This window comes from Pseudophryne corroboree, chromosome 6, assembly GCF_028390025.1.
Source record: "Pseudophryne corroboree isolate aPseCor3 chromosome 6, aPseCor3.hap2, whole genome shotgun sequence".
In the NCBI taxonomy this organism is placed as follows: domain Eukaryota; kingdom Metazoa; phylum Chordata; class Amphibia; order Anura; family Myobatrachidae; genus Pseudophryne; species Pseudophryne corroboree.
Window position 1 is genome coordinate 47,563,623 of NC_086449.1, and position 12,498 is coordinate 47,576,120.

Below are 12,498 nucleotides of genomic sequence, written 5' to 3' on the forward strand. Positions count from 1 at the left end.
TACCCAAGGTACTGAGAATTATAAGATGGAGAGGAGTAAGCACTATATTCGTGGCTCCGGATTGACCAAGAAGGACTTGGTAACCGGAACTTCAAGAGATGCTCACGGAGGATCCGTGGCCGCTACCTCTAAGAAGGGACCTGCTCCAGCAAGGACCCTGTCTGTTCCAAGACTTACCGCGGCTGCGTTTGACGGCATGGCGGTTGAACGCCGGATCCTGAAGGAGAAAGGCATTCCGGATGAAGTCATTCCTATCCTGATCAAAGCCAGGAAAGATATAACCGCAAAACATTATCACCGCATTTGGCGAAAATATGTTGCGTGGTGCGAGGCCAGTAAGACCCTGACGGAGGAATTTTCAACTAGGTCGATTCCTACATTTCCTGCAAACAGGAGTGTCTATGGGCCTGAAATGGGGGTCCATTAAGGTTCAAATTTCGGCCCTGTCAATTTTCTTCCAAAAAGAACTAGCTTCAGTCCCTGAAGTTCAGACGTTTGTGAAAGGGGTACTGTATATACAGCCTCCTTTTTGTGCCTCCAGTGGCACCTTGGGATCTAAATGTAGTTTTTGGGTTCCAAAAGTCACATTGGTTTGAACCACTTAAATATGTGGAGTTAAAATATCTCACATGGAAAGTGGTCATGCTGTTGGCCCTGGCCTGGGCCAGGTGCGTGTCAGAATTGGCGGCTTTATCCTGTAAAAGCCCGCATCTGATTTTCCATTCGGACAGGGCGGAATTGAGGACTTGTCCTCAGTTTCTCCCTAAGGTGTTTTTCAGCGTTTCACCTGAATCAACCTATTGTGGTGCCTGCGGCTACTAGGGACTTGGAGGACTCCAAGTTGCTAGACGTTGTCAGGGCCCTGGAAATATAGGTTTCCAGGACGGCTGGAGTCAGAAAATCTGACTCGTTGTTTATTCTGTATGCACCCAACAAGCTGGGTGCTCCTGCTTCTAAGCAGACTATTGCTCGTTGGATTTGTAGTACAATTCAGCTTGCACATTCTGTGGCAGGCCTGCCACAGCCAAGTGCGGATTGTCTGCAATACTGGTACATAGTTATTGTTACCAAAAAATCGGGTTATTGCTGTAGTGAGCCATCTTTTCTAGAGGCTCCTCTGTTATCATGCTGTTAACTGGGTTTAGATCACAAGTTATATGGTGAGATTGGTGTGGCTGGTATGAGTCTTACCCGGGATTCAAAATCCTTCCTTATTGTGTACGCTCGTCCGGGCACAGTATCCTAACTGAGGCTTGGAGGAGGGTCATAGGGGGAGGAGCCAGTGCACACCAGGTAGTTCTAAAGCTTTACTTTTGTGCCCAGTCTCCTGCGGAGCCGCTATTCCCCATGGTCCTTACGGAGTCCCCAGCATCCACTACGGACTACGAGAAATAGAATTATCGGTAAGTAAATTCTTATTATTTTCTCCAATCCCTCCACAGCACAGCCAGAACGATCCCTAATAAAACTTTGTTTTGCTGCAAATATATATATATAGATAGATAGATAGATAGAGAGAACAGAAGACTGCGGCACTCGGGGACTGGTGTAATATCAATATATTATTCAAAAATTACACCCATCAACGTTTCGGGGGATCTAACCCCTTTATCAAGATGTAAGAGTTACTCTTACATCTTGATAAAGGGGTTAGATCCCCCGAAACGTTGATGGGTGTAATTTTTGAATAATATATTGTGATTACACCAGTCGCCGAGTGCCGCAGTCTTCTGTTCTTTCTCTATCCATGCCTTACTGAGGGCACCGGGGCACATTGTCTTTTAAGGGAGTGCCGGGCTATAAGTCTATATCTATATATATATATATATATATATATCTATCTATCTATCTATCTATCTATCTATCTATACATCTATACATATCTATATATACATATAGATATATAGATATATATAGATATATATAGATATATATAGATATAGATATATATATATATATATATATATATATATATATATATATATATATATATATATATATATATATATATATATATATATATATATATATATAAAAATATATATATAAAGCCTGTAGAATCCCTGGCACTCCGGTATTACGTATGCCTTGCTCCGGTGCCTTCCCCTCAGATCAGCATCTGTACATATCTCCTTTCATATGGGCAGCACTCAGAGACTTTCAACAAATAGATAAGTGCAAAAAAAAGACCCCACCGGGCCGTTTTATTCGTGACGTTTCGGGGTATAGTCCCCTTCCTCAGACTGAGGAAGGGGACTATACCCCGAAACGTCACGAATAAAACGGCCCGGTGGGGTCCTTTTTTTTGCACTTATCTATGTGTTGAAAGTCTCTGAGTGCCGCCCATATGAAAGGAGATATATATATATATATATATATATATATATATATATATATATATATATATATATATATATATATATATATTTAGTAAACTCTATCAAACTTTCGTCCAATTGAGTACTGCGGCGATGATATTGATAAATTTTATGAGGCTATAATATCTTATTTTAGGAAGTCGGGCTGGTGCGGGCCCCTTATCTTCACACAATCTTTAACATGTTGAAAAACAGGTCCTGCAGGAAATTGTGAGCGATGACTCATTGATGATTAAGCAGATAAGGGGGAAGGCGGGGGGGGGGAGTGGCAATTCAAGACGCCTATAGACAGTGGATCAGATGTGTAAACGAGACCTGTACAGTTTCGCAAAGAAAACGTTTCATTATTACCGTGGTTCTCGCACTGTGTGCCGTGAGGTGCCTCGGGACACTTACAGGGGTGCCCTGGTTGGTGGTTCAGGACCAATTAAAATTATTTATGGTCAATGTAATAGGCAAAACCAGTGCTGGTGGCTGTCAATCATAAAATAAGGGACAAACAGAAGCAAATCCTGTCCCTCACCACACAATTAAACCTAAGGATAACAAATAAATGGAGTTTACTTAATTTAATATTTCTTTCTAAATTTCTCAATAAGAAACTTCTGGCCTAGGGGAGCCGTGAAAAAAATTCTGATTCTCTAGGGCGCCGTGATTCAAAAAAGTTTGAGAACGACTGACGTATGTATGTATGAGTGCGTGTGTATGTGCGTGTGTATGTGCGTGTGTATGTATGTATGTATGTATATCCTAAATTGAAGCCATTACTACAAAATTTGAGCAAAATTTCTATAACGGATTTTCCAATCGTGTTCTTTAAATCCCCAACACTTTCCCGCCCCTTCACCATTAATTCTCTGATGTGGAATTTATCTAATTATTTTTGCTATTTATTTGCAGCTTTTTGTTACTAAAGGGCTGATGCTTATTTAGATTTAGAACATCTACATAAATTGCTGCTGCGAATGTGGGGACACGCAAGTACGGGTAGTGTATATTTATATGCATGCTGGAGAGGCAGAATGGGGGTGGGAAAGAGTGTTACTGTATGTAGGCATTGTTCAGGAGGTGTGTGTGTTCATGCAAATACATCTTATTCAGACCTGCTCGTCTATGAAAATAGGGCTGTTGGGGAGTGTATATTTTGCTGCTAGTTTAGGTGCATCACTGATGCGGACTGTCAGCGTGCTAAGGGGTAATTCAGACCAGATCGCTGGGCTGCTAACTTTGCTGTCCTACGTTCCGATAATCACAGCCCAAGGCGGGAATGTAAATTCTCTGTGCAAGTGTGCGATGCTGTGTGTACTCCGAGCTGCAAAAATCCACTGTGTGCAGTCTCTGTGCAGCCCAGGACTTACTCCTACAGTACGATCACATCAGGCTGATCGGGGCCGGAGCTGACGTCCGACACCCTCCCTGAAAACGCTTCGGAACGCCTATGTGTTTCCGGACACTCCCAGAAAACGGTCAGTTACCACCCACAAACGGCCTCTTCCTGTCAATCACCTTGCGAACGCCCGTGTGATTTAAATTTTCGCACCATCCCGTCGCTGATCGGCGATGCCCATTATTGTTGGCCGGCGCGCATGCTCATTGCGGTGCATGCGCAGTCAATTGCCGATCGCCAGCTGTGCGAAAATGCACAGCAGCGATCAGGTCTGAATCACCCCCCCCTAGGCGCACATGTTACACGTGCAGAGGTGGTACCATCTTGAGATGCTATAACTCCGCAATTGGCTGAAAATACACGATTTTTCTGTGCGTCCTTGAGCAATTTTCTACCAATTCTGCTTCAATCCCTCAATGTTTAGATCACAAGCATTGGAGGGTTTTGTATGTACCACCGAGTCTCTATGGGTGCCATAAACTTGGTGTGGAGAGTTATTGCCACTTGTCCCTAAACAGAAATACAGAAGTGATGTTGGCAATTGAATCCCATTTGAGTGGTGACAGTTGTATCAATAACCCAATGGAATTAGATTCTATTCAGTTTATATTTTCTCTTAAGTTTGGGAATGATTCTTTCTTAGGGGCTCTGGGCTTTGCTATGGGCTCGATGATGGCCCCTAATTTTATAAATGTATTTCTGGGTTTAGATTAGAACAATGATTTCATAAAGTGTTTTCAGAATTAATTACTCATTTTGAATGGAACAGAAGTGGAAGTTATACAATTTTAACAGTATTTGTGACTCCAGATCAGGGCTATGGGCGAGATGTAAGGAAGTCAGAGTTCGTGATGCCGGCCGAGCTCGGACGTTTTTTTTTTAAAGGGGCAGTCATTAAGAAGGCATGGTTTATCCCTTGTATATGATTGCCCCTTTAAAATAAAAACCTCTGAGTTTGGCCAGCATCCCGCACGGCCGACGAACTCTGACTTTATTACATCACGCCCATGGAGTCTGTACACCAAGCCTTCATCTCTGACTCCTCTGTTTTACTATTGTCCGACTCGTGGACTGATTTCGGTTTGTACGCAGTGCCGATGTTCACGCAACTGAGCGATTATCGGTAGACTGTGCGTGCACTGCGATCACTCTGCGCTTGGACCAAGGGACTTTTGCGATGCCGCAAATGTTGCAGTGAAGATTTGTTCAGAGTGATTGACCGGAAGGGACCATTTGGAGTAGGTAACTGGGAGATGCAGCCAAAATGTAGGCGGGTAACTGCTGTTTTCGGTGGCATGTTTCTTTCTGTAGACGGCCTATCACACACCTTATATACCCACCAAGCCAGCGCACGACGCGTGACGTACTTCATTGGCTATGTGCTGTTGAGGTCACATGTAGGCGGTGGTTATAATAATGTGACTCGCCCGTGTAATATACATTTATATCTTTGACACGCGCAGCCCTGACCTAAATTATTTAAAATCCAGTCCCAATATTGGCTGAGAAGCTTAGTAATAATCTGCTGGTAGATTGAAGTCGGTCTTTAGGCTTGCCAAGAATACTGCGATGGTTAAGTCTTGGATACAGCAGATTGCAGATAAGCGCTTTCCATGTTGTCATTACGTGGCCTAGATATACTTTGATCATTCTTTGATTCAGTATTTCAGCTGTTGTTGTTGTTATAACAAATAAACCTTTTCATATTTTTTATTCATGTGTTTTTTTTACTATATTTCCAAATGTTGAAAGTACCATGAAACATTTTGTGTTTCTGTGTTGTCGTCATTGTATACTAATGTTTTTTTGCTCCGTGGCTCAGCGCTATGGAATACGCAATTGTATACAGTTTTAAATAAAAGCACTGCTCCTCACCCGTTCCCCCGTCTCCTCTCTTATAGTCCGACAGTACGCAGACATCTGCCTGTTCAGCACGGCCCAGTACAAGTGTCCGGTAGCCCATATTGAGCAGGAGTAAGTAAAGCCTTTCCCCTCCCCCGGCAGCCGCCGGCCTTCTTGCTACTCCCTCATTCCACTGACCATCTTTTCCAATGCCCATAGTGACCAGGTGGCCGCCAGCTCCACCTTCTGCAAAGTTTACACGCTCACCCCCTTGCTGTCTAATAACCGGGAGAAACGTGGACTCGCCCTGGACGGGAAGCTGAAACACGAGGACACCAATCTTGCATCGAGCACCATGTAAGTGTCCCGTACGGGCTGTGATTGGTACAGTTGCCATGTGAGGTGTCAGTGTCTCATGCCCCATGTTGTGTTGTATTTGCAGTGTGAAGGAAGGCTCCAGTAAAGAAGTTCTGGGAATCCTGGTCTCCTACAGGGTTAGAGTGAAACTGGTGGTGTCACGTGGAGCGTGAGTACTGCACTGGTGTAATGCGTTGTAGTGATGACTTAGCTGTAGGATACCTGAATTAGCATACAGCTGGCCTTCCTACCTCCAAACTGATCTGGCTGTTCTGTCCCTCTCAGGGATGTCGCTGTGGAGCTGCCTTTTGTCCTAATGCATCCGAAGCCTCCGGAGTCAGTTTCTCGACCTTTGTCCGGTGAGTCCAGTAAGCTCCTGAGATGCCTGTGGTGCACGAGTATGACTATCTGCCAGTGAGACTGGGTGTAGATTAGGACGTTCCAGAATGGCTGTCTGGCAATGAGACTGGGTGTATGTGGGGGCCCACCCAGGGTGGCCATCTGGCAAGGAGTTTGTGTGTCAGTGGGAGCCCACCCAGTATAATGTTCTGCTGGTGAGACTGGACGTAGATTGGGGACTACCCAGTATGGCTGCCTGGCAGAGAGACTGGGCATAGGTAGGGCACTGCCCATGATGGCCAACTGACAGTGAGATTTGGTCATAAGTATGAAACAACCCATTATAGCATTTTGCCAGTGAGACTGGGTATAGGCTGGGACAGCCTAGTATAACCTACTGCCAGCGAGATTGGGTGTAGATGGGGGACTGCCAAGTATATCTATCTTGCAGTGAAACTGGACATAAGTTGGGGACCACCTGATATTGCCGTCTGGCAGTTAGATTGGGTTTAGGTAGGGTACAGCCCAGTATGGCTCTCTGGCAGTGAGTCTGGGTGTAGGTGAGTGGGGTACAGCCCAGTATGGCTCTCTGGCAGTGAGTCTGGGTGTAGGTGAGTGGGGTACAGCCCAGTATGGCTCTCTGGCAGTGAGTCTGGGTGTAGGTGAGTGGGGTACAGCCCAGTATGGCTCTCTGGCAGTGAGTCTGTGTGTAGGTGAGTGGGGTACAGCCCAGTATGGCTCTCTGGCAGTGAGTCTGGGTGTAGGTGAGTGGGGTACAGCCCAGTATGGCTCTCTGGCAGTGAGTCTGGGTGTAGGTGAGTGGGGTACAGCCCAGTATGGCTCTCTGGCAGTGAGTCTGGGTGTAGGTGAGTGGGGTACAGCCCAGTATGGCTCTCTGGCAGTGAGTCTGGGTGTAGGTGAGTGGGGTACAGCCCAGTATGGCTCTCTGGCAGTGAGTCTGGGTGTAGGTGAGTGGGGTACAGCCCAGTATGGCTCTCTGGCAGTGAGTCTGGGTGTAGGTGAGTGGGGTACAGCCCAGTATGGCTGTCTGGCAGTGAGTCTGGGTGTAGGTGAGTGGGGTACAGCCCAGTATGGCTCTCTGGCAGTGAGTCTGGGTGTAGGTGAGTGGGGTACAGCCCAGTATGGCTCTCTGGCAGTGAGTCTGGGTGTAGGTGAGTGGGGTACAGCCCAGTATGGCTCTCTGGCAGTGAGTCTGGGTGTAGGTGAGTGGGGTACAGCCCAGTATGGCTCTCTGGCAGTGAGTCTGGGTGTAGGTGAGTGGGGTACAGCCCAGTATGGCTCTCTGGCAGTGAGTCTGGGTGTAGGTGAGTGGGGTACAGCCCAGTATGGCTCTCTGGCAGTGAGTCTGGGTGTAGGTGAGTGGGGTACAGCCCAGTATGGCTCTCTGGCAGTGAGTCTGGGTGTAGGTGAGTGGGGTACAGCCCAGTATGGCTCTCTGGCAGTGAGTCTGGGTGTAGGTGAGTGGGGTACAGCCCAGTATGGCTGTCTGGCAGTGAGTCTGGGTGTAGGTGAGTGGGGTACAGCCCAGTATGGCTCTCTGGCAGTGAGTCTGGGTGTAGGTGAGTGGGGTACAGCCCAGTATGGCTCTCTGGCAGTGAGTCTGGGTGTAGGTGAGTGGGGTACAGCCCAGTATGGCTCTCTGGCAGTGAGTCTGGGTGTAGGTGAGTGGGGTACAGCCCAGTATGGCTCTCTGGCAGTGAGTCTGGGTGTAGGTGAGTGGGGTACAGCCCAGTATGGCTCTCTGGCAGTGAGTCTGGGTGTAGGTGAGTGGGGTACAGCCCAGTATGGCTGTCTGGCAGTGAGTCTGGGTGTAGGTGAGTGGGGTACAGCCCAGTATGGCTGTCTGGCAGTGAGTCTGGGTGTAGGTGAGTGGGGTACAGCCCAGTATGGCTCTCTGGCAGTGAGTCTGGGTGTAGGTGAGTGGGGTACAGCCCAGTATGGCTCTCTGGCAGTGAGTCTGGGTGTAGGTGAGTGGGGTACAGCCCAGTATGGCTGTCTGGCAGTGAGTCTGGGTGTAGGTGAGTGGGGTACAGCCCAGTATGGCTGTCTGGCAGTGAGTCTGGGTGTAGGTGAGTGGGGTACAGCCCAGTATGGCTGTCTGGCAGTGAGTCTGGGTGTAGGTGAGTGGGGTACAGCCCAGTATGGCTGTCTGGCAGTGAGTCTGTGTGTAGGTGAGTGGGGTATAGCCCAGTATGGCTCTCTGGCAGTGAGTCTGTGTAGGTGAGTGGGGTACATCCCAGTATGGCTCTCTGGCAGTGAGTCTGGGTGTAGGTGAGTGGGGTACATCCCAGTATGGCTCTCTGGCAGTGAGTCTGGGTGTAGGTGAGTGGGGTACAGCCCAGTATGGCGCTCTGGCAGTGAGTCTGTGTGTAGGTGAGTGGGGTACAGCTCAGTATGGCTCTCTGGCAGTCAGTCTGGGTGTAGGTGAGTGGGGTACAGCCCAGTATGGCTCTCTGGCAGTCAGTCTGGGTGTAGGTGAGTGGGTACAGCCCAGTATGGCTCTCTGGCAGTGAGTCTGGGTGTAGGTGAGTGGGGTACAGCCTAGTGTGGCTGTCTGGCAGTGAGTCTGGGTGTATGTGAGTGGGGTACAGCCCAGTCTGGGTGTAGGTGAGTGGGGTACAGCCCAGTATGGCTCTCTGGCAGTGAGTCTGGGTGTAGGTGAGTGGGGTACAGCCCAGTATGGCTCTCTGGCAGTGAGTATGTGTGTAGGTGAGTGGGTACAGCCCAGTATGGCTGTCTGGCAGTGAGTCTGGGTGTAGTTGAGTGGGTACAGCCCAGTATGGCTCTCTGGCAGTGAGACTGGAAGGAATTATATGGTGAATGTGCATGCCTCATACGCAGTAAAATACTGCTTCAACTTTCTGGACAGGGCCCTCTGAACCTGTTTTATTCTCAGATCATCTCTACATTTTACAGATTATCTATAACTTTTCTGTCCAGAAAGGGAGTGGGTAATTCTACCATGCTATGAGAGAGTCGGTCTGTAATTGTACTTCCTTCTGTCTACTGTCAGAAATCTCTCGCACTGAATTTTCACGGTTCAGTCACTAAAGGTTCCACAAAGTAAAGCTTGAATCACAGGAAAATGTAATGTTAGAGAGGCTCAGACATGGGGCTGTCAGCTTATTAGTCCTTGGTCCTCAGCTTGAAACCTCAGGAACTGCAGCTATTGGAAGGTTGCAGGTGGGAAAGGAGCAGACGCCCTCTGTATAGAGAAGTGTCTGCGGTGTTCTGCAGCACATGTAATCCTCATTTCCTGTGATGGTGACATGTTGGAAATAACTCTGTGAAAGATTGCCAAAACCACTAGTCTTCGGACGCAATCGACCCTCACCACTGACTGGCCCGTGTTAGCACTAAGCGGCGCACTCTGCTCCTGGCGCAGTCAGCCCTCACCAATGACTGGAAGCATTAGCACTTAGCAGCACGCCTTGCTCCTGGCGCAGTCAGCCCTCACCAATGACTGGAAGCATTAGCACTAAGCGGCGCACTCTGCTCCTGGCGCAGTCAGCCCTCACCAATGACTGGAAGCATTACCACTTAGCAGCACGCCTTGCTCCTGGCGCAGCCAGCCCTCACCAATGACTGGAAGCATTACCACTTAGCAGCACGCCTTGCTCCTGGCGCAGCCAGCCCTCACCAATGACTGGAAGCATTAGCACTAAGCGGCGCACTCTGCTCCTGGCGCAGTCAGCCCTCACCAATGACTGGAAGCATTAGCACTAAGTGGCGCACTCTGCTCCTGGCGCAGTCAGCCCTCACCAATGACTGGAAGCATTAGCACTTAGCAGCACGCTCTGCTCCTGGCGCAGTCATTTTAGTCTGACCAAAGTCTTCTCTGTGGCTGTTCCTCCAGCTCTGCCTGCATCATATCCCTCTGACTATCACTTGTCTCTGTGTCACAATGTCGGCTGCCGACTATTTTTTCACACTGCCGTCTCTTCCTGTATTACAGAGTACCCACAGATGGATACCCCTGTTGACACAAATCTCATAGAATTTGAGACAAAGTAAGTGTACCGGCATGTATTTGTGTAGCCCCAGGTACTTGTGTGCACAGTGTGCCTGCAAGGAAGCGCGGGTGTGTGATACCGGATGGAATGTATTTATAGCTACGTGTGACCGTACTGTTCTCAGTGGAGTTATTAATGCCACCTGTCCATTGACCAGGCTGTAGTGAGACATTGGGGTCGATCCTATTACGTGTGAAGGGGGGTGGGGTTACTTGCTGTTGCAACAGTGTGGAAAGCAATGGCACCGCAACTCGCCCTCCTCACAGCCCGGTCTCGCCATTGACTGATGGATTTTTGTGAGCAGCCCTACGACTAGGATCCCACTGAGTATTGCATCAGACCATCTAATGGCTGTGCAAGTTATGACTTCACCAGTGACCAATGACATCAGTCAGGTGAAGCCACATAGGCCGCCTTCCCTGTGGGAAAAGTATAGCTATTCATTGAGCCCATTACCTAATGTCTGACATTGGTTTGAAGCAGCCTAAAATAGGTCAGAAATGACTGAAGTCAGATGTATTTTAGATTACTTCTATTCAAAGCTCCTGTAACGCCCCTCACTTGGGGAGGGGGGACTTGTCCCTCTTATAGGGTTATGGGAATTGCGTTTCGGTGACTTTGCCCCTTCAACATACCTCCCAACTTACTGTAACCATAAATTGTGACCTGGGTATGGCCTAGTGCAAGGGGAACGAGTTGAGGCCTAGCAGGAAAGTTCTTCAACACATGCCGGTAGTCACAGGGTATGCCCTCAGAAGCAGAGCAGAGGGTGAGAGGGGCCTTGACCATACCTCCTCCCTCCCTCCACGAGAGACACATTGGCCCATGGGTGGTATGGTGGGACAGTGTCAGAAAAGCAGGACATGTCCCACCAAACCTGGGCTGTTGTGAGGCCAAACCTGGGCTGTTGTGAGGTATGCCTTTAGCCTTGCACATCTTCTCATCCGTTACTGTGTCACTGTTGGCGAATGTTTTTGTCTTCATTCGACTCCCTTCTGTTATTTTGACATATACGTAAGATGGATGTAATCAAGGATCACCCCTCCACTCTAAACATCTTCTCCCCTTCTTGTGTCTTGCCTCAGTTTCCCTCAGGATGACGACATTGTATTTGAAGACTTTGCCCGCCTGAGACTCAAGGGGTTAAAGGATGACAAGGACGATGACGAGGCTTACTGCTAGCCCGGTGGGTGGAGGCTCCGCCCCTTTGCCACAAGTGGAAAGTGTTCCCCTTTCAGTGGGAGCTCCCGCATGGATATACACCCACAGCGTGAAACCAAGATGGCAGTCTGCGTATACGTGTGCATCCATGTAACAGTCAGGACAGTATAGTGTATATACACAGACCCTCTGTTACGGGGCTAGGCGCCTGTATACATATCTGCACTGCTGTATGTGTCGGGGTGCAGCGGTCAATGATGCTGTTTATGTACACTTACATATAGATCAGTCTTCTGTGTATATGGGTACCAATAAGTCTGTGTATACACGGCGTAACGCGAAATCTGCGGCCATACACGCGTACATACATACTGGGGGGCGGCTGGACGGACGCTGTATATAAACAGAGATCGAGCAGATTTTTTTTATGTGATTACATAATATATATACATATATATATATATATATATATACACACACATTTACACCCACCCGATCAAACGTTTCCGCACATGTGTAGCGGTTTGCGCCGTGTGCATGCCAAACGTGTGTACACAAGCTGCACGCCGTGTTGTCCTCTGTGTGTTGCGTGTTCATCTGTACACACTTCTGTAGAGACCCCAGGTCCTTGGACGGCCTGGAACGCACTCACACATTGTATACAGGGAACCTTCCACAGCTGTGAATATGTAGGATTTGGGGCGAGAGGGTCCTATCTAGGGGGGGGTTTACATGAGGGATATCGGACCGTCAAACTAGGGCCAGTTACTCTTTCGTCACCTTACTGGAGATACATTTTTAACGCACCAGGGGTGGGGTGGGGTGGGGTGGGGGTGGGGGGGGGGGGCATGGACAATGTGATGCTTCTGAGTCCTGCTGATTCGGACGGGGGATTGGGTGGCCTCAGGGAATCTCAGAACTGCCATCATCTCTTGTTCCGCCTAATAGCAGGACAAGTCTGGATCTGCTTTCACTGGGTCCCCTGGGGAAAGGGGGACAC

General features: G+C 48.5%; 1 protein-coding gene across 2 annotated transcripts in view; it reads left to right on the forward strand.

Moving 5' to 3' along the window:
- Window positions 1-11,983, forward strand: part of ARRB2 (arrestin beta 2) — a 59,878-nt gene extending 47,895 nt beyond the window's left edge. For both annotated transcript variants that reach the window (XM_063930957.1, XM_063930956.1), the window contains 6 exons: window positions 5,667-5,739; window positions 5,827-5,964; window positions 6,050-6,133; window positions 6,250-6,323; window positions 10,280-10,334; window positions 11,423-11,983. In XM_063930957.1, the coding sequence (XP_063787027.1) occupies window positions 5,667-5,739; window positions 5,827-5,964; window positions 6,050-6,133; window positions 6,250-6,323; window positions 10,280-10,334; window positions 11,423-11,519 (521 nt within the window). In that variant the 3' untranslated portion in view covers window positions 11,520-11,983. The remainder of the gene's footprint in view (window positions 1-5,666; window positions 5,740-5,826; window positions 5,965-6,049; window positions 6,134-6,249; window positions 6,324-10,279; window positions 10,335-11,422) is intronic.
- Window positions 11,984-12,498: the final 515 nt, after the last annotated feature.